Source organism: Episyrphus balteatus, chromosome 2, assembly GCF_945859705.1.
Source record: "Episyrphus balteatus chromosome 2, idEpiBalt1.1, whole genome shotgun sequence".
Taxonomy (NCBI): Eukaryota; Metazoa; Arthropoda; class Insecta; order Diptera; family Syrphidae; genus Episyrphus; species Episyrphus balteatus.
The window spans coordinates 131,377,575-131,400,870 of NC_079135.1; the positions used below are offsets into that span (position 1 = coordinate 131,377,575).

Genomic DNA, 23,296 nt, shown 5'->3' on the forward strand with positions numbered 1-23,296 from the left:
TTCTCATCCCCAAAAACATATGAAAACACTCCCACATAGCGTTGATCTTAAAATCTATAATCAAAGCGGGTATAAGGTTTAAGCTGAGTAGGGGTATAGTTTTTTTCAAATTAACTCGAAAAATATGGGTCATATAGAAAAATCTATTAAGATAAAAGTTATAGAAAATAAAATTTCCTACAAGTTTTATATATATAATTTTTGTCAAAAATCAAAAATGGCCGAGATATTTACTAAAACATGTTTTACCTTTAATCCAAGATGGCGGCTTAAGCTCAAGGTCGATTTTCCCGAAAAACTGGTTTTAAGCTCTCAGTGATCCCCTCTACCTTCCTATGAAAAAAAATTGCACGATCTAATTTTATCCATTTCAGCTTAATTTTGTGTAGACATCCCGATTTAGGCTAATATGTTTTTCTCGTATGTGCCCTGTGGAATTAATTAAAAAAGTCAACTTCTTCTATTTATTGCTAATTTTAGTCTCATTCGATAGATAAATGGACTAGCTATAATTATTATAATAAAATGAGGACAAAATATCCACTCGCTATATAAAAAGACAATCGAAAAGTAAGTATTCCAAAAAAGACAAAAAAGGCTTTTTCCTCTCCAGAGATATTCGTTTACTAAATTTTTTTTAACGGATCGATTGTGAAAATTTTACTAGTTTAACAATAAGTAGGGCTGTAAAAGTAACTACAAAATGAGTACCCGCATGTATACGTTACTTTTGATACTAGTACCCGCATCAATAATATCGTTACTCGTTACTTTCGTATGCTTCGTATATTTCGTACGCTTCGTGTGTTTCGTATGTTTCGCATGTTTCGTATGTTTCGTTACTTTTGCATGCTTCGTACTTTTCGTATATTTCATGTATTTGATAGGTTTCGTATGTTTGGTATTTAAAGTATGTTTCGTACGTTGGTATAAGAATGAAAACAATTTTTTTTTTTTTTAAACCAAAAACAATTTGTATAATCTAAGCTACATTTTAAAGCCATAAACATTAATTTAAGTTGCGGCGTTCTCATGTTATAAGAATTTGAAGGTAGACTGATGTAAACTCCAGATAATTATCTGGAGTTAGCATTCCGACTACGGTAATGATATCGATACGAGAGTGTATCACTTCGTTTCGTATCTCATATATCGGATGATTTAGTATTGAAATTGGAATGGGGTCGTTACTCGTATGTTTCGTTACTTCAGTACCCAGTAACGAAACATGCGAGTAACGATATTGTTTAGAAAGTAACGTTTCGTTACTCGTTACTGAAGCAAATACCCGCATTTTAAGTAACGAATACATACGATTTGCTACGGCTCACTGTTGTCCAAAATGACTTATCTCGTTGCAAAAATCATAACTTTTGAACGGATTGAGGTAGCGGTACAGTTTTTTGTTTAATTTGAAGGAAATTTCCAGGGCTTCCAATGAATTTCAAGAAAATTGTTTTACAGGGTGTTAAGGAATCATCGGCCGAAAACCGATTTTCTTAAAAAAAAAATATTTAAATTAAAATTGGTATGCCATTTTGTAGAAATCACTAATTCACATCTAAAAAAAGTTCAGATTACACTTTTCCATGATATTACGATTATAGAGAATGCCAAAAAAGTTGGTCCCGGAAGTCCGTCTGTCTGTCTGTCTGTATAAGGATCTACAGCCTAAACGGATGGACCGATTGACTTCAAATTTGGTATGTAGCATTTTTTGGAGACCCTCCAGAGGTGTTTTTCGAATTAATTTTTTTGGGTCAAAAATAACGGTACTTGTCATACACCAATTTCAGTAAAGCTGTAATTGCTTAAAAACGGCTCCAACGATTTTGTTTAAAAAATTCAAATGTAAGTTTGAAAACAAGGTCTATCTTCTAATGAAAAAATTTTTTTTGGAAAATCATTATTAACGGTACCTGCCATAGAACGGTTTTTTTTAAATCCGATATTCTCCGAAACGGCTTATTCGATTTCAACGAAACTTTTTTTGAAGAAGCACTTATATAACTCAAATATAGGCCAAAAATAAAATTTCAAAAAAAATAATTTTTGGATTTTTAAAAAAATTTTGAAATTTTTTTTGAAAAATAAAATTTTCGAAAACGGGACATTGTAGTTTTTTGAAATTTTGTTTTTAGATGTGGATTAGTGATTTCTACAAAATGGCATACCAATTTTAATTTAAACATTTTTTTTAAAGAAAATCTGTTCCTTCTGCCTTCATTTTTTTTCAAAGTACAAAATCTCGGCAGTGCGCAAGCATGCGCAGCTAAATATTTTTATTTTGGATCAACAATTGATTGGTACACATACCCTATTCGGCTTAATGCATGGAACCGAATGGATTTTTTACGGTACCTGCCATAAAACCGTTTTTTTTTCAAATCCGATATTCTCCGAAACGGCTTATTCGATTTCAACGAAACTTTTTGTGAAGAAGCACTTATATAACTCAAATATAAGCCAAAAATAAAATTTAAAAAAAAATAAATTTTGGATTTTAAAAAAAAATTTGAAATTTTTTTTTGAAAAATAAAATTTTCGAAAACGGGACATTGTATTTTTTTGAAATCTTGTTTTTAAATGTGGATTAGTGATTTCTACAAAATGGCATACCAATTTTAATTTAAACTTTTTTTTTAAAGAAAATCTGTTTTTGGCCGATGATTCCGAAACACCCTGTGAAATAATTTTATTGAAATTCATTGGTATAACAGCCCTAGAAATGTCCTTCAAATAAAAAAAAAATTGTACCGCTAACTCAATCCGATCAAAAGTTATGATTTTTGCAACGAGATAAGTCATTTTGGACAACCGTGCGGCTCTAACAATGAGTGATGTATCCAAATATAGTATTTTGTATTTTCCAATATTAGTTGTTGTTATATTGAACTTTTGTATATGAATTTTAAAGTAAAGTATGTTACTAGTAACCAATTTCATGTATAACATGAAAGTTTTAAAAACAGGCACGAGTAGGCGCTCTCTAGAAATAATTTTAAAAAGTAGCTAGGCTAAGGTATGGCGTTTTGTTTAAAATAAAACTATGTACCGTACCTATGTCCTACAATAGAAAAAACTTTTTTCGCTGTAACTCTGAAAGTATATTGAGCAGAATATTCAGAAAAACCACTTACGATGAAATAAAAAAGAGTTGAATGTTTTCAAATAACAGTTTTTTATTTACATTAAAATTTTAGCTTCTATATTTAGTAAAAACAACTTTTTTCGTGCTCAATGACACCATTTTTGAATTAATTAACCGAAAAAACAATAAATTTGATGAGTGCAAACTTCAAAGAACTCATTTTGTTGTAAATTTGAAACCATATTTTACATAAAACATATTTCGTTTATTTGTGTTGTTGTTCTTATCATTAGTGTCTGTTGTACCATAAGATTCTCATTATTATATCATTCGACATCATCTAAATATTTGGATCAATAACAAACTAAGAATTAAATAAAATTTTCTTACTAAATAAAACTAACTAGGCCGTTTTGGCGCTGAGCGCCTCATTTATCCCTACATTATTTTTTCTATTTGTGGATTCGCTTGTCTGTTCTTTTAAGGAGTTCGTAGAAATTATCATTGTTGACATTATCTATATTTTTTCTTTGTGGAAGCATTATGAAGGTTTTGGTGGTGAATTTAAACATAATACGGTAGTTTACTCATTTGGAATAAAGGACTTTTTCTAGGTTTGATCTCAAATATGCAACCACATAGTAGTTGCTTGCATTTTTCGTTTTCGTTCCATCGCACTTTTTGATAAGCAGTTATATTTGCTTTTTAGTATCTCCGCTAGTTGTTCGGCTGAATTTCTTGTATAAAGAAGTCTTGGGTTCGTCATCAGTTAATCGTACCGTATCATAGTCTAGTCGAATGGTTTTACGATAACGATGACGAACCCTGCCAACGATATAAGAACATCGAATTTTTGATATAGGTGGTGTTTCATCATAATCTCCTTGAACGATGGTTCCATTCCGATATTGAATAGCAATCTTAATTTAAAAACGCCACTGGTATCTAAATTCTCGGTATTTTTTTTATCAAAGTTACTATTAAAAAGATTATTTTCTCGACGTGATACGGTGAGTTACCGGTTCGATAGATTTATCATTTAAGACAAAATTATCCTTGATATATTCTGATGTCAAGGTTTTGGTAAACAGTAGCAGGTGGAACACTTACTCAGGTTGGACATCAATGAGAGATGGCTTTCCAAGGACTCTTGGTTAGTCAGCGTGGGAACAACTGAAGTTGATTCACTTCTATGAAAACTCTACTCAGTCATCATTTCTTAAGCAGCTACTTCTACTAGACCTTGGAATTACTATGGTCTCCAAACGGCCTCTTTGCTTAGAAAGCGATTTTTAATACAAATTCAAAACTCATAAAAAAAAAACAAATAGAATAGTGAAACTATAAAATTAAGTCAAAGATATCAAACGCGAAAGTATAGGTAACTACTTCCGGGCTTTGCATGAAATCCAAAATCATCTATGGATCATTGATATGATATATATGATATATTCTTCCTTTGGGAAGTTAATTAGTAATACAACTAGACAAAGTAACTGCATGGGGGATCCACTTACCACAAGTCTTGTCAATGTAGAACAATTTTTCTATGTTTTTAGATGTTTTTGTTAATGTTAACAAAAAAGTATCTGGATTCTGGAGACTAAACCAATGGACGAATATAAATGATGTTGTATGGTACAACCATTTTCATGCGGCATTTTTATTGAAAAAAAAAACATCGTAAAAAACATAGAAATCTTGGTCCACATTAATGAAATTTTCGCAAAGTGTAGGTAAACAGTAAAATTTTTATCCGGCCTCGCGATCAACCTCTAGCCACTTTTTTATAATTAATAAAAACATAGCAAAAATCATAGAAAACTATGTTCTAAATTAAACGGACTTGTGCCAAATTTAGGCTTGAAGACCCAATTCGGGAATTTTTCTACATACCACTATACAATTTTTCCTCGACCACGCGTTAAGCCTCCACACTCCAGACGCGTGTTTATTATTTATTAATGATAAAAACATCAGGAAAAAACGTAGATAAATTATAAACTCCAAATCATCTTTTAAAATATTTTTTTTTTATTATTTGTTATCAAGTAATAATTTTTATTTTTTTGTTAAGTCATTGATGCCTGGGGACACATACCATCTGGAATACTTTACAAAAACACCTACGATGCCGGGAACTTTGATCAGTGCGTCACTACATCGGTGACCTTAAATGAACTATCCTACGCTGTTAAGGGCCAATTTTGTTTTGCCAAAATGAAACTTCCATTAGATTTGGGAGCTGTTAATATTGGAATATGTGTTCCTGATAGTTGTAGTCCAGAATATTTAGCTTCAATTTTTCAAAAATCTTCAGATCAATATTTGGAAGGAAGTCTTAAGGACATATCAGTTGAACATTGTACGGATGGAAAAATTGAACCACTTACTACAATTAATATTGTTGCTATGTAAGTTGTTGGTAAACGGACTAAGGTCCATTTTCTTCACTCGGAGTTGAACATAACTTGAGAATTTTTAATATAAAAATTCTCAAGTTTTGTTCAACTCCGAGTGAAGAAAATGGACCTAAGTAAGTTTGTTGAAAACATTTCTTTTTGCTTTATTTATAGAACAATTTTTGGTGTTGCTACAGCATTGATGATTTTGAGCTCGATTTATGAATTTTGTGTGGATTACTATAACAGTAAGTATAATTTGTCGAAAACTCAATTATGCCTCTTCGGGTTCCTTGAAATCTTATAAGGATCTCAAAATAAAAGATCTCAATTTTTTTTAAATTGTGTTTACTTCCTTTACAGAAACACCAATACCAATTTTATTGGCATTCTCAATGCTAACAAATGGCAAAAGACTGTTCGCTATTAACACTAAACGATCTCGCAACAGTATTGATTGTTTCAATGGATTGCGTGTTTTGTCAACTCTTTGGATTATGAATCATCACATGTATGCAAATATTTATGGAACGCCTATGATTAATGAAGTCGAATCTGGTCAGGTAAAGTCGAATTTATAAAACATACATATGCTTAAAATGATTTGGATCATCATCGTTTTGCAAAAGTTATAGGTTGGGATTGGTTGTTGGCCCAGTTAACGTCTAAGAAAATTAACACATGTCAGCAAACGAGGCATTTAAGCCCATTCCAAGTAAGTTGTTTGTTGCTGACTTGTTTCATTCTCTGGCTTATTGCAGATGATTTTATTGGGTTTGAGATCTTTTTCTTCTTGAATCATATGGGTTGCATGATAATTTCTTCACCTAGTTTTAAAGTAAATACCAACCGATTTTAGTGGTTTTACCTATTTTTTTTTTTCTCATTCGATTCTCACCCGATTTTCTTTCAAAGTACTTTGTTGAACTTGAAAATAAAATTGAAATGTAACATGCTTTAGTTCATGTCAAAAGTCGGAATCAAAGAAAATTAAAAAAAAAAAAGTTTTTTTTGTACATTCATAATGAAGTCTAGGTTTTGTATCTACAGTCTACACCATACGTTTTTAACATCATAGATTCCTTCGTAACTGGTACAAAAACTGAAATAGGTTGAAAATTAACCACGCTGGAATTTTTCCAATGGATGAAGGTCTCATTTTGAATTTCATATTTTTTACTTGCGATATACGTACTATAGGCCAAGTTTAGGATTCGTAAAAAAAATCGAACTCGAGATAACAATTTTACATGACATTACGATGATGGAGAATGCCAAAAAAGTGGGTCCGGCAATTCTGTCTGTCTGTCTGTCTGTGTGTCTGTCTCTATCTGGAGCTGCAGCCTAAACAAGTGAAGTGATTTTCTTCAAACTTGGTAGTTAGCAGTTTTTGGTGATTCCCTAAAGGGGAAATTGAAATTTTTTTTTATGACCAAAACTAACGGTACCTGCCATATAACGGAAATACAAAAGTTAATTTTTTTCAAAAACGACTCTAACGATTTTGATTAAAATTTTTGTTTGTAGTATTACACATAAGAGCCAACTTTTAAAATAAAAAAAATATTTTTTGTACCGTTATTAAAGGTACCTATCATAGAACGGTTTTTTTCGTTTCTGAATATCTCGTACAAAATTAACCCGATTTTAATGAAATTTTTTATACAAAAGTGTTTAAGTAAAGGTAATATTAAAATTTTAGAAAATTTTCAAAAACGCATTTTTGGATTTTTAAAAAATATTTCAAAATTTTTTTTTTTGAAAATCAATTTTTTGAAAACGGATTAATTAAAAATTTTGAAATTTAGTTTTTATGTGTAAATTAATTATTTCTTCAAAATGGCATACCAACTATTTTTTTGAAAAATGTTAGACATTTTTTATATATAAAAAATTATTTTTTAAAAAAACGGCTCCTACGATTTTCGAAATTTTTTTTCTAAAAATACCTTTTTATACAAGTAATAAAATGGCATACTTGTTTTTTTTTTTTAAAACATCATTTAAAACGTTGTTTAATTAATTATAAAAACAGATTTTATTTTTTTACACTACATACCTATGAAATTTCTTGAAAATATCAAATTTTTGCTAATTTTCTTGAATAAAAAGCTTTAACATTAGAGTTACTTTAAGCATAAGAGCAAGTACGTGCGACCCCAGTCGTGCATTTTATTTTTTATTTTTTCAGTCCCATAACGTTAATATTATGAAACAAATTAAAATACGTATACGCCACGGTGCACGTGAAATCATCATCAAATCGAAATCGAAATTTTATAAACACTCATTATGAACTCAGTATGAACAAAATCTTCCTCCTCTTTGTCGTCAGTGTTAATAAGTATTCAGAAAAACAAAATCCTTTCAAAAAAAGTCTTCTTTTATTAATACCTATTATAAAAACCAAAAAATTAAACAAATACAAACATAATACAAAACAAAATACAAAACAAAATAAAATGCACGACTGGGTCGCACAAACTTGCTCTTAAAACATAAAAATTTTGTATATACAAATTTGGTAAATGTATAAAAATAACTTAAAACTCGATTTTCAAATTAATTAATTAATTAATGTAAAAAAAACAACTCTTTAAATGGAATTGAGCTACAAAAAAAAGTATTCAATTTAATTGCTTTTATAACGATGCATTTTTAGAAAAAAAATTTTCGAAATCGTAAGAGCCGTTTTTCAAAAAAGTAATTTTTTGAAAAAAGAACTTCAAAATAAATGTAATGCCATTTTGTAGAAATTTTTAATCAACACGTAGGTAAGCCAAAATTAAAAAAAATTTAATGTCACGTTTTCGAAAATTTGATATTTCAAAAAAGAATTTATAAAATTTTTTTTTAAATCCAAAAATAATTTTTTTCAAAATTTTATTTTTGATTTATATTAAGGCAATATAAATAAAAAAATCGTTAAAATTGAACTAGTAATTTGGAAGATAATTAGAAATTTAAAAAAAAACGGTTCTATGGGAGATAGGATTTTTGAAATAAAAACTTTTCTCATTTAAAGATAGACCTTTTTTAAAAACTAATACTTGATATTTTTTTTTTAAATCGCAGGAGCCGTTTTTGAGAAAATTAAACTTTTACAAAGTTGGTATATGACAGGTATACTGTTATTTTTGGTCCAAAAAAAATTAATTCCAAAAACCCCTCTGTACAGGATTCAAAAACTGGTACATATCAAGTTTGATGTAGATCGGTCCATCCATTTAGGCTTTAGCTTCTTATACAGACCGACAGACATACTGACAGAATGACAGACAGACGGACTTCCGAGACCCACTTTCTTCGCATTCTCTATCATCGTAATATCATATGGAAAATTGTTATCTCAACTATTTTTTTTACGAATGCATATCTTGATAGACAGGGTGTCGCGGAATGTGATAAGGGCACTTTGGGGGATGGTTCTTGGGTATATTCTAAGTCCACAGTGCAAAGTTGATACCTTTTAGCGATGATTTAAGAAAACACTTACTTTGGTATGCCTTTATTCATGTTAATATTAATTTTTCCCTTAATACTTATGATATAAACTTCATTATTGTCTTGATTTTTAGAAAAAATGTAATTTTTTGAACCTGCATTTAAAAAATGATAATATTTTTTTTTAATTGCTCAGATATTAATTTTTTAAGGTATTCATTTTTTCTTACCCATGATAATTTTTGACTTTGAAGCCGATTTTCTTCGATAAATGTTTTATATATTCATATATATTTCTCAAATTCTTTTGATATACTTAAACTTAAACTTATTCTTTGATTTTTTTTTTTTAGTTTCAAAAGACTGTCGGGTTTATGTTTTTCATAACAGCACCAATGTCAGTGGATACGTTCTTTTTTATTGGTGGTTGTCTAGTAGCTTGGACTGGATTCAGAGATTTAGATAAATCGTAATTAGTTCTTGTTCTATTTATTTCAATATCATTAATTAATAAAATTGTAATTTATTAGGAATGGAAAAATAAATGTCTTTATGAATATTGTGCATCGTTACATACGACTGACACCAGTCGTAGCTATTGGACTCCTATTGCAATTGGGCATACATAGTCTTCTTTTTACGGGACCATTTAAGTATATAGCACAAACCAAATGCGATGGAACTAATTGGTGGCCAATTTTATTGTATATTCAAAATTATTATTTCCCGACTGTTAGGGTAAGTTGACACTTTAAATAAAAAGATAAACATTGTTTTGCCTTCTTCTTCAAAATCCAAGAAGATATAAAAATTTTTATTCGCACAAGGAGAAAATAACGCTAGGATAACTATATATCTGGTAAATCTAACATTATATCTGATAAATTCAACTTCATATCTGATAAATTTAACTTTATATCTGGTAAACTTAGCTAAATTTCTGGTATATTTAACTATATTATACGATTAAATATACCAGAAGCAAATTTTTCCCTGGCGTTATTTTTTCTCCGTGCATTTAGAATTGTTTAATGGGACTACTCATACCAGAAATATTTTTATAGATACCTAAATGTGAAAATTGTATTTTTTTTTTAATTTACTTGCAGTGTTATGAAGAATCTTGGTATTTAGCTGTTGATTTTCATCTGTATGCCCTTTCACCATTAATTTTGATTCCCATGTGGAAATGGGGAAAAAAATTTATACCCGTTGTTTGTGCACTGATAGCTGCATCAGTTGCATGGGTTTTTGCAGTTTTTATTATGAGTGATTTTACGGGTATGTTTATAGGGTAAGTAATACAATGTTGTTTTTTTTTTTAACAGTGATCTAATGTACATATTTTTTTTTATTTAGAATAAATCAAGGTGAATGGGAAATGACATATGTTCCAACACATACCAGATGCGCTCCATGGTTAATGGGTTTCGTTTTTGGATATTTTATACATTATCATCGGCAATCTAATTTCCGTATATCAGGAGTAAGTTTAAATGGATTTGAAATTTCATATCGATTTGTGTGTTAATTGCGTTGAAAAGTTTTTGATACAAGTGGCAGTGGGTTTCAACACTAAGTCTATGTAACATCATTTAATAAATGAATCAACTAGCTTTAGTTCGTGTCAAGAATATAAATTACACACTTTTCATGAAAAAAAAGCAAAAAAAAATAACTTTTTTTTTCTTTACACATCATATTGTCAATATTTTTACATGACAACCTATAATAAATTTTATATCATTGGAAAGCTTATCATTTAACCTTTAAAAATATGCATCAACCATATCTGTACAAGACCTACCAAAAAAAGTTATAATTATTTAAAGACATCCATGTCAAAATAGAAAACTGAGATTACGACACTTCTGCAATTTACAACGAACCTTAATTACATTTATTTGAAACATAAAAAGATCAATAGCTTTTATATTAATGTAATTTTTAACCAATTAACAGATCACCCAATTGCTTTTATGGATTGGTAGCTTAGGAACTTTACTATCCATTGTCTTACTACCCTACTTTCCCTCAATGATTTATGGGAGCAGTGTTTTCCAAGCTTCAATGTATGAGGGACTCAAACGTGTTGGTTGGGCAACAGCACTAACTTGGATATCATTTTCTTGTTACTATGGACTTGGCGGTTTTATTGATGCATTTTTGTCACATCCATTTTGGCAACCATTGAGCCGTCTCACTTATGCATTGTATTTAACGCATATGGCTATAGAAAAATTGCATTTTGGATCGGCTCGTACACCAATATACTTTACTCCATATAATCAGGTATACATATTTCACTATAATTTCAATTGTTGAAATTTTAATTTATTAAATTTTGTCTTTTATTTTAGTTTTTGTATTTCTGGTCGGCTTTTGGTATATCTTTGCTACTTTCAATTTACATAACATTGGCATTCGAATCACCAATTATGATTTTGGAAAAGTTTATATTTGGCGGAAATAAACCAGTAGCTAAGAAGGTTACCCTTGAAGAACAACCAACACACACGATAGCTATGGATCAAGTACAAAAAGTTGCATAGCAAATGGTTTCGAATTATTGCACTGAATAAACTACATGAAAAATGAAATGACAATTAAAAATATATACATATAATAGAAAAATTAATATTTTTATCTATTACACTGGTTAACAAAATTAAACTTTTTTTTTGTTGCCGAAACAAAAATATACTTTTCTGAAGTTTTTCGGTGTGCTGAACTCGAATCTGAAGTCAAAAAAAATTAATCAGCTCCCGTTTTTTAAATATTACCGTTAGAAAATGCAGTACTTCGGACCTTATTCTTTATATAAGGAAAATTTTATGAGCATATTTAGTAACGGTTTTCATAAGTACTATTTACCACCTTTTTAAATCTGTTTAAATCTTCCCGATATCTTTTTTACTGCCCGAGATATCCTAAGTTGTTTGGTATTTTTATAAATTTTTAACGTCATTATCTTCTTTTTGATTATGAAGCCAAACCCACTTACTTCAGTTTGAGATATCTCGGGCAATATAAAAGATATTGAAAAGATTTAAACAGGTGTCGAAAGATGAAAAACAGTTCTTATAGAAACCGTTACTAAATATGCTCAAACAATTTTCTTTATCTTATATATAAAAGAGAGTTCGTTAAGTGTGTGTGGCCGATAAACTCGCGTTTGGCTGCTCCGATTTTGGTAAATTTTTTTTTGTTTGAAAGTTATTAATAAGAAGATGGTTTGTATAAAAAAAAATTATACTTTTTCTACCATCTTTACATAGCTGTAAATTTGTACGACAGAAAAAACACTTTCGCTTTTTAAAAATTTTAACTAAGCTTAATTTGTAAGCAAATTTCAAAATAATGTTTATCGTTTCAAGCCTGATTTTGAGTAAAATAAATATTTTTTCAACAATATTCAAAGGAACTTATCGTGTTAAGTAGTAAAAATATTAACTAAGACAGAGTTTCAAAATAAAAACCGTTTTCTTTTGAAGTGGGACTTTGAAAGAACTTATAGTTTTAATCAAAGGATTTCACCGAGGTAAAAGTGATTTCCGAGAATCGCTTAAAGAAAAGTGAGTACAGTATAGTGTATTTACCGTTGCTGTTTTGCAATGAATTTTTATGCGTACAGGTTAATGGTTCGCAGAAATGAACTAAACCAGATTTTTTAATGTCGTAGATTTTTTCATCAATATGTTGTGGATTGAGAAAGAACGGGATTCTCTAAATCAATACCACATATTTTTAAAGAATTAAAACTGCTGTTGAAAATTCAAAGGCGAAGAAGTTTTGATTCCTCGAATTCCAATGATTCCGTCAGATTTCCCATTTGATTTAAAGCGTCTTCTGTTTTAAATCTTTAAAAAATATGTGGTACATATTGATTTTTCTGTTTTTACTCATGGACAACTTTATATGTTGGCTGTTCGCGTGTAGGAAAACCATCTGGTGAATTTATATACATGCAAAAGATATAAAAACAAAAAATGTTGTATATCAAAAAGCATTGCAATAAATTGGTTAATGTTAACTATAATGGAATGGGAGCGTATTGGAATCCCGATTTTCAATATGGCGTTTTCTAAAATCTTGAAAAAAAAATTTTTAAATCCCGTTTTCAAAGTACTGTTTTTTTTTTTTTTTAATCCCGCTTATAAAAATTCTGTTTAAGCAAAATCCCGTCTCTGGAAAGCCCGCTTTTTAAAACAACGTTTATACAGCAAATCCCAATTCATAACTGCTACTCAATATGGTACACTATCAGTATTACCTATCAGTTCCTCAATTCGAAAAAAAGAAAAAAAAATGCATTGAAAAAAAAATTCAATGGAAAATTTGGTAGGTAAATATTTTTTTTAATAAAGCTAATGTAAGGTCAAGTAGTCAAAATTGTAAAAAAAATTTTTATGAAAACTACATATAGTAGAGAGAAGCTGACATAAATCTATGCTCTATAGGGCAAGGATTGGTTTCGTGTCGAAAAAAATTTTTAGATTTTAATCAAAACCAACATTACGATGATGGAGAAGTCTGAAAAAGTGGGTCTCGCGGTGATTTTTAAAATAAAACACCTTGTGCTGATTCCAAAAGCGGGGTTATAAAAAGTTGAGTTTAGTAAACGGGATGATAAAAAACTTGATTTTTAAAGTGGGGTTTAAAAAAAAAAACAGTATTAAAAAAATCCGGATATTAATGGCAGCAATTTAAAAAACAGGATTATGAAAATCGGGATACCGAACCCAACCCGATTACAATAAACAAGTTCTCTTTTTTCGGTTTTAATTTATTTTCAAACAGGTTCCATTCTTTTCAAAAGTGCACTCAGCGGAGCGGGTGGGGGTTAGCTAGTACAAAATAATAAGGTCCGAAGAATTAAAAAAAAAAACGTATTTTTGCATTTTCTAACGGTAATATCTCAAAAACGGGAGCTGATTAGTTGTTTCTGACTTCGAATTCGAGTTCAGCACACCAAAAACCTTCAGAGAAGTATATTTTTGTTTCGGCAACAAAACCCTTGTAAACCAGTGTTATATATATTAAAGTTTGGTTTTGTGTACGTTCGCTAACCGGCCACACCGGCTGACTTATTTTCTTAATTTTTTTTTTAAATCAAAGAGGCGTAAGAGGAGAAGGTTTAAGGAAAAACAAATTTTAAGATTTTATAGGGTAAATTGGGGTAACACTACATTAAAAAAAGAGGCTATTTTCTAAACGGTAAGTCGTAAAGAGTTGACTTTTTTTTTCAAATGATAGACAAATTTATTCAATAGTTAAAAAAGGTATTGAAAAAAATCAAAAAAATTTCAAAACCAAGTTGTGAAGGTTTTTTTGCAGTCATAGACCTTCAACAAAAGACTAATTAGAGGTACGCAAAATTTTGCACCGAAATTTGAGTTACACCATAAGAAAGTTATTAAAAAAAAAAAAATAGGGGTCTAAAACGGATTTTTTTCATAGGCCCTGTATTTTGAAATAAAAATTTTTGAAAAACAACCTACTTTTTAGGGACATTTTTGAGTAGTCTTTTGTTTTTTTGGAATTTTTTAAAGTCTGCAAAAAATCTCAAACTTATAGGAAATATAGGTTTTAATCATGCGCATGCAAGAGTATTTAGCATAGGCCACTTTTGCTAAAAGTTTAAAAGTTAACATATTTAAACTCATTTTATGAACTTTTCAAGTTTTGATCCTCTTTTTCATCTGAAAATTAACTAATAACAGAGTCGAAAATTAGAAATAAATACAAGAAATGGCGGAACGAAGTCCGCCGGGTCAGCTAGTTTTATTATGTAAGGGAAATCTTAGCTCTTCTCAAATTCCAATTTCCAATGCTGACTACTTCTGATGTTATAATTTTAAGTCTCTTGTTCTGGAATATTTTTAGATCGAGTTAATAAACTACTCAAAACAAAATAGGGTCCACCCAAAATTTATTTTGAAATTTGCCTAAAAACTAAAAGATTGTAGAGCTTGCATTTTAGAGCTTGCATATGTGTATGAGAAGTTAACACTGTTTTGAACAACGAATTACAGTGCATACACATGTAGGCTCTACATTACATTGATTCGCTTTTGATGCCATGGCCACCTGCTTGAGTAATTTATAATATAATGGTGAAACTGACAACTTTTTATAAAAATATAAAAATAGGTACAAAAACAAAAATGTTTTGTAGGTTCCGACAATTTCTTACACTCAGACCTTTAGGTTGTCTTTAATTTTTATTTAATGTGTAAATCTTGGTATATTAATTGCCACAGCCTCAGAACGTATGGGTCAAAATCATGGAGGTGGGAAATTTCGATGAACGAATTCTTAAAAAATCAACTTTGTTTTATGATAAAAATTTCATGCTCAAATGTTCGCTTTAGCCATAATTTGTCGCTTCATGAACGGGCAGAGCCCCAAAACCCCAAAAATTAGTAGGTACTAGAAAAACGGTAATCGAAATGATGGTGATCTCTTCAAAACGACTTTAGGGGTCTGGAAACAATGTGAATGATATATATTATTATTTTAAGATAGTAGGTCTTAAATATATCAAATATAATGTTATTTCTTGGGGCAGAGACCGATTTCTACAAATAAATGCTTTTATGCACGTCGGAAACACTATAAGTAATTTTTTCTTTAGTTTTTTTGTAACTTTTTTGATAAAAGTATATATATTACAGCCATACTTAGATAAGATACAGAGTAAAAATACCCAAAAAATGAAAAATTATGAGTGTAAGACTACATTATTTATTCAGATTCTAAGAGCGTTCCCGGAAATAACGTTCCCGGAAATGACGTTTTGACATTAATTTATTTTTATTTTTTATGTCACAAAGTAAAACGAAATATTTTTGAGATCATATTGTAGTGGCCTCGGTTTTTGATCATAATATCACCAAAAAATTCAACTTTCAATCTAACTATACCCCAAAACAAGTGTTCCCGGAATGACGGTTAATTGTTCTTAATTCTAAAATACATACATTTTATATATAAAAATAAGTGTGGAATGATAAATCTATATAATATCAACTTTAAAAACTGCTTGCAGCACCATTTGTAGGTTAGATAATTAAAATATTGACAAGAAATGTTGGTATTATGCGTCATTTTTCTTGGGACAATTTTTATTAGTGTATAAAAAATAACACAATTTATTTTTTTTTTGTAAGAGATGTACCAATTTATAAAGAGTATTGTGTATATCTAGTGTTGAGAAAAGAAATACTCAAAAATAATAGATTTTTATGTGTTTTTAAGCCATTCGATTTTCAGTTTTTGAGTTATGGACATGTCCGGGAACGCTTTTTTTGGGTATATTCGATGCAATAAAAATGAAAAAGGAAACTTTTCTAACCGAAATAAATATATTCGTAGATGCGTGCCTACTATTTTAATTGATAAATGAGAAAACAGTTTTAAATAAATGTTATTTTGATCAAATTTTCCACCTCCATGAAAGATTAAAACGATCTTCCGTGCCGGAGAACAACAAGGAATAGAGAAGAAGATCAACGAAAGAAAATGAAGCCTGTTAGCATTGATTTTCAGCAAGTAAACGAAAGGTTGCCTGGTTTCTAACTACTGTACGTTTTAATAACCAGTGAAGAACCGTGTTTTTACTGAGTTCAATCTTCAATTAAGTGTTAAGTCCTAGTTCTTTTGACCCTCTCGATTATAGATTTTCTATCTTTTCTTGGACTATAAGCCTAGTACGCAGCTGGGATATTGAGTGTTACCTTATCAGAACTATTTATAATAAAATGCATTAAACCAAAAAATTAAATCTAGGTAAACCAAAGAAACATCAAAAATATTCAATAAAGGAAAAGTATCCAAAAATGGTATAGTTTTTTTTTTTTTTTAATTTAACCCTTTCGGACCCAGCGTTACTCTCATGTAACATTTTTTTTTAAATTCGTAAAAAATATTAAAAATATTAAACAATTTTTTAGGTTACGATGGCTTAATTGAAAGATAATAATGCCTAGTTACTGGATTATTACAAAAAGTTAGTCAAATATCGTACCTTTAATTTTTTTTTATCGAGAAAGGGACTGAAATTCACATTTTTTTTTTTTTTGGAAAAAAAAAATTTTTTTATATATGGTCATAATTTTGAAAAAAAGATATAAAAAATGTTAATGCAGAAAGTGTTTTGTTTTTTTGCTTAGAACACTGAAAATAATAAATTTCGTAAAATTACGAAAATCCTTTCATACACTACATTTTCGTTGGCCCAACGAAACTTTCGTTGGCTCAACGAAAATATTTAATTTTTCGTAATATGAAAACCTTCATCAATTAAAGAAATCGTTTCATACACTTTTTCTCCCTTTTTAGTGCCAAAAAATCCAATTCAATGAAAAGATTCATCAATTAACGAAAAATTTCATACTCATTTTAAAGAATAAAAATAAGAATTTTTTCCTTACTTTATCAAAGTTTTAATTAAGTAACGAAAAAATTCATTAACTTATGAAATTCAATATTAACTAACGAAAATATTCATAAACTTATGAAAATCTTCATATACTAATGAAATATTACATTGACTTATGAAAAAATACATCAGTTAACGAAAAAAAATCGTTGCCTTACAAAAAAAAAAAACAAAAAAAGGTAGACTTGTGTGCATTTCTGTTTTAATATTGAAGATTTAATCTTGTTGGATATAGTTCACATTAGGTTTTTGTTTAAAAATCTATTTAAGTAGAGCTGAATATAAACAATATTTGCGTATTGACAAGGTGTCTCACGATAAGTCAGTCAACTGATGAGTTCAAGTGAGTTCCACCGGGATAAACGCCAATTTTTTGTTTGGACTATTAAATCAATGATTTAACAGGTCCAATTTAATATTTATAAAAAGAAAAATGAATGAAAAAATTCGTAGGTTAACGAAAAAATTCGTTACTCTACGAAAAGAATGTAAAATAAACTACTAAAAAAATTATTAATACAACGAAAAGTTTCGTTAGCTAACGAATATTTTTTCGTAATTTAATTAAAGTATTCATAAAATTTACGAAAAACTTCGTTAGCTTACGAAAGTTTTAATTAAATTTTACGTTAATTGATGAAAAAATTTCGTAAAGTGATGTAAAAATTCATTGATTCTCGATCAAAAATTTTTATGAAAAATTTCATTAAAATACGAAAGTTTTCGTTAATTGATGAAGTTCTTCATTAACGTATGAAAGCCATTTCGTTGAGCCAATTAAATTTTTCATCGGCTGAAAATTAATTAAATTTTCGTTGGCTCAACGAATTTTTTCGTTGTATTTACGTAAGGATTTGGTTCAGTGAAGAAGTAGCATACATTATAGTTTCATAAAAAGTTATTTTCTCAGTTCTCCGACTTTTTTTGGTGGTCATAGGCAGTGCATGTTACTTACATGTAACATGAGAAAAACACATTAGTTTTGCTATTTATTATTTTGGAAAATAACTTTTTGCTATTCATATTTCTTAGTTGTAATATTTTTGACCCGATAATACCGAAAAAATATTTTTTTATATTGATTTTCATAGCTTGGGTTCGAAAGGGTTAACTTTTTTTTGGAAACTTAAAATTTTTCCTTGTTTTATCTAGAACTTAAACGATATTTATTAATAAAATAATCAAAAGAATTCGATTTTTAGTAGTAGAAGTAAGTAAGTCATTTACATGTGCAAAAATGTGATGTTTTGTTTCATCTCAAAAGTCCAAATCCTCAAAACAGAACAACTATTTAATGAATAAATCTGTTACTTTGCAGACTTATTTCAGGTATCAATAGTTAAGCCTCATTTTAATCTTATCATCCATAGATATAAAATAGGGGTAAATGTGCTAAAAACCGTAAAAATGCCTATTTTTTAATAGCTTTTCTAAATTGATTTCAAATGTAAGAAATTTTTTTTACCATTTGAAATATCATAATCAGAACCACTTTAAAATATAGTGTGACTCAGTTGAGCCTTTAAGAGGATTATCAATTTAACAAGATGCTGTTTTTAAATTAATAAATGTGACTGCGCAAAAACTTTTTCTTATGACGATTGAAATATGATAAGGGTTGGGGTCAAAATTCTGAACACCGAAATCCAGTAAACAAAATTACTAAATCTCGAAAACACAGAATCCCGAGAATCCAAAATCCCGAAAACCCAAAATCCCAAAAACTCAGATTCCCGAAAACCCAAAATCCTAAATCCTGGATCTGGATTTTTGGGATTCTGGGTTCTCTGCATTCTTGATTTTCGGGAGTCTGGGTTTTCTGCATTCAAATTTTCGGAATTGTGTTCGTCTCCCATTTGATAAACTAAATAAATTTTTAAGGTAAGTAGTTGAAAAATACTAAGGTTGTATAGCGAATTATCAGTAAATGGAAACACAAAGATTCAATTATTAACTCAATTAGAGATGATTTTTTATTTAACTAAATAAATTATTTTGTACAATTCTTCGTATTTTAAAATCTATAAATAGATATCGACCATTTCTGTGATCTATTCAACAACAACTTTAGTTGAAGGTGTAGTTTCTATATGCTGTTGTGGTTTCTTATCTGACTTGCCAAATATGAATTTTTCCAACACCAAAACTGGTGATTCAAATGCGAGTGATATAACAATGGCACACAAAAATGACATTCCAAATCCACTCCAGAAATAAAGAATCTTAAAAAAAAAAAATTAGTCAATAATTTCAAAAATATCTAAAATTCACACCAAAAATTTACAAACCTCATTATAAGTTGAAAAAAACATTGGTGTTCTCATCAATCCAAAATTTATTCTTATAATAAACATATGCCAGAGGTACAAAGAATAATTAAGACGTCCCAATGGCTGCCAAAATGGATGCGACAGAAATCCATCAATAATTCCACCGTATCCAAAATGACAAGCAAATGTTATCCAGGCTAAAGCAATGGCCCATGAACAACGTTTCCAACCTTCATACATTGCTGCTTCGAAAACTGTTGCTACACCTTTGCGGTTATGTATCGTGAAATAAGGACCAAAAATAATTGAGCATAGAATTCCAAAACATATAATCCATCCAAGAACTTGAGTGAGCTATTAGATAAAATAAGCAGAGTTAACTTAAGAACTTTTTTGAACTAACAACTTTTCTACCTTTGAAAGTTGGAATCTTCTGTTACGATTTATGTGCATAAAGTAACCCAATCCAAAGCCTACCAACCAAGGTGAGCATCTAGTGTGCATGGGAATATAGGTCAATCCCCATTCGTCCTTATTTGTGAAACTATAAAAACCAATTCCATTTTTATTTCAATTTAGATCCTGGGCCTAGAAAAACTTACCCTCTTATGTCAGTGAAGCCCTGGGTGATGTAGATTGTCATAACACATGCGATTGACATGAGTGCTAAAGCAACCAAGACTGGAGCGAATTTCTTTCCCCATTTCCACATTGGAATTAGTAAAAGTGGCGAAAGAACATAAAGTTGGAAATCGATTGCTAAGTACCAAGTTCGTCCATAGCACTAGTTTTAGAAATAATGACCATTATTTCCGAAGCAGAAAACCATTAAAGGCGTCTTACCTTTGACTTAAAGACATAATTTTGTAAGTAGAGTAAAATTCCCCACCAATCACCTTTGCATTTTTCCGAATTAATAGTATCTTGTCTAAACGGTCCAGTACCAACGATTTCATTTATACTGAAGATATATAAAAGTCCAGCAGCTACGACTGGAGTTAGTCGAATGTAACGATGAACGTACATCATAATAACATTTAATCGTCCATTGCTAGAAGAAATACAATTATAACAATTTAATTTGTAAAATGATATTTCAAATTTTTACTTTCTGTCCATTTCTCGAAAACCTAGCCACGCTACCAAAAGGCCACTCATGAAGAAGAAAGAATCTACCGAAACTGTACTATTTACTACTGGCATTGATACAAAAGATCTAAACCACTGAAAAAGTTAGAAGAGATTCATAATATTTTCTTCAGAAATTTGAACTGGTTAATTAAACTTACAGCTGATTTATCAAGTCCATTAATTTCTGGAATAGCACGACTGATCAAATAGGTGTGAGCATAAACAACCCAGACCATTGACAGAACTCGCATTCCAATAATACAATCAATTGTGTTTGGTGATTTTTTTGTGCTAATTGCAAACATTTTTCTACCATTTGTTAGAACTGAAAATGCCAATAGCACGGGTACGGGTTTTTCTGTAAAGAAACAAAGAAAAGTTGATTACCAAAAATATATCAAAGGAGAATGGGCAAGTTTGTATGAAACGTGGACGTTACGCGGCCAGGAATGAATTTGTTATTTTTTGATGTAATTAAGGTTAACATATATTGTGCAGAAGTTTTATCCCTGTGATGTATTTCAATGACGGATAAAATGCATTTTTGCATTTTACACTTTATATATGTCTCAATGTTATAACTCAATTGTGTATTTTAAGTGCAAAATATTATTTTCTGTCATTTTCCCTGAGTCTGAAGACCTTTGTCTTGAATATCCAACCACTAGAACCCAAACTATAAACATTTTAAAACAACAAATTCAAGCCTATTTTAAGAGTTTTGTTGTAATGGTTGTTGAAATGGTTGACTTAAAAATCTTATATTATGAGTTCTATTGGTCGGATTTTCAAGATTAATGTCTTCATGCTCAGGGAAAATGACAGAGCATCATATTTTATATTCCATATAAAAATATAAATCAGTTTTTCCTTCATACATTGAACAATGCATTAACAATACTAATACTGCATTATCTTGCATTCTTAACGCAATACAGCGAAACGTCGATAGTAAAAGTTTTTCCTGGGCTATAATTCTTTCATTTGATACCAATTTTATTGATGGCCGCTCAACGTCCAAAATGCCCATTCTCCTTTCAAAAATGTACAACAACAAAAGAAAATTTTCTCAGGGTTTTCCCTTACATTTTAAAAATTAAGACTTTAACATGCTTAAGAAGGTCAATATACGTGGCAACATTAAAAGATATTTTTCTACAGTTAAATTTGAAATTTCATGCATTTGTTTCATTTAAAACCAATTTTGTAATGGCCAGATGAACCCCAGTTAAGGCTTATTTCTATGAATAAATTTTTTTATATTGGCATTTTTATTCTTCTGATAGTCTAACTGACGTTTGAAAAATCAGGACTTAAGAAATTAATTTTGAAAACTCTGATATGGCAACACTTTGAGGAGCGTATGCTTTTGCTGATGTAGCCCTTCTTTAATAATTCTTTACAAACTAAGTTGTCCTCAATCTTCAGCTCGGGGGAGGGCAGAAGCTAGAATTTACTTTAAATTTTGCTAAATTAGTTTTTCTTATATTTTTTTACTTGAAGGTTTATATGACTTTCTTATCGATTAAACTTAGAAGTTTTAAAATCAAAATTTGCATACCTACTTAAGCCAAACAAAATTTCCTACACCAAAAAAAAAAAAAAATACACGACTGGATCGCACGTACTTGCGCTTTTTTCAAAAACTTTTTTTTTTATTTTTTTTTTTTTACATTTAACACTTTGAAATGATAAGAAATAACTGTCTGTAAATTTGGAATAAAATTAGCTTGTTCTTGGATGAAACTATATGAACCTAAAGAATATGTCAATTTTTGAAATCGGCAACGCCGCCGGAGCACAGTGCATTTGGTGCTTTTTGGCGTCAAAGTTCATTTGCACGGCCATTTCTGGACGAATAGTCATGAAATTTGGTACACTGAAGGATATTTATATTTTTTGAAAATTGTATATTAACTCAAAATTTTGATTGATTCAGGTCAAAAATGTTTGAAATCTTAAAAAATTCATATTCCGCATGAAAAAAAAAATTGGAAAAAAATCCAAAAAGTGCCAAATTAGTAAAACACACTTTTAGACCCCTTGTTAGGTACGCTATTTCATGGATATTTTTTTAAATAAGCACAATTTTGACATCTCTTCTATTTATTTTTCATAAAAAATTGAATATTTTGGGGTTATATGGTTGCCAACTATGTTAAGGTAAATATTAGAAAATATGAAATAAAAAAAAATTTCAATGTTCAATAAAACTGAGAATTTATTTTTTTGGTAAACTTAAACATACTTTTCTAATAGTTTTTAATATTCTAAATTCATATCCGAAGTCGAAAAAAATCTAGACGTCATGTTTCGTAGATAAGAATTCTTTTTGAACTTCTTATATCTCAAAAACGTGACTTCATAGATTTTTTTCGACTACGAAAATATATGTACAATGTTCATACAATGTACAATGTACATACAAGAATATATCTTGCTAATTTGAAAATAATGAAGTTTCAGTGAATTGGAAATTTTTTAAAAATATAAAATGTTTTTATATTTTTTTTAA

The 23,296-nt window shown here is 29.5% G+C and overlaps 2 protein-coding genes across 2 annotated transcripts; one reads left to right on the forward strand and one right to left on the reverse strand.

The window, feature by feature from the left end:
• Nucleotides 1-5,174: 5,174 nt before the first annotated feature.
• On the forward strand, nucleotides 5,175-11,512 carry LOC129912202 (nose resistant to fluoxetine protein 6-like). Its single transcript, XM_055990349.1, has 9 exons — nucleotides 5,175-5,505; nucleotides 5,668-5,741; nucleotides 5,857-6,056; nucleotides 9,291-9,406; nucleotides 9,468-9,675; nucleotides 10,047-10,231; nucleotides 10,297-10,423; nucleotides 10,900-11,229; nucleotides 11,298-11,512. The coding sequence occupies exons 1-9, from the start codon at nucleotides 5,312-5,314 to the stop codon at nucleotides 11,487-11,489; spliced, it is 1,626 nt and encodes a 541-aa protein (XP_055846324.1). The 5' UTR covers nucleotides 5,175-5,311; the 3' UTR covers nucleotides 11,490-11,512.
• Nucleotides 11,513-19,428: 7,916 nt separating this feature from the next.
• Nucleotides 19,429-21,133, reverse strand: LOC129909215 (nose resistant to fluoxetine protein 6-like). The gene is made up of 7 exons (XM_055986249.1): nucleotides 20,940-21,133; nucleotides 20,759-20,874; nucleotides 20,494-20,701; nucleotides 20,253-20,434; nucleotides 20,065-20,194; nucleotides 19,669-20,004; nucleotides 19,429-19,602 (listed from the first exon to the last, which is right to left on the reverse strand). Exons 1-7 carry the CDS (start codon nucleotides 21,084-21,086, stop codon nucleotides 19,432-19,434), a joined length of 1,290 nt encoding a protein of 429 aa, XP_055842224.1. The 5' UTR covers nucleotides 21,087-21,133; the 3' UTR covers nucleotides 19,429-19,431.
• Nucleotides 21,134-23,296: the final 2,163 nt, after the last annotated feature.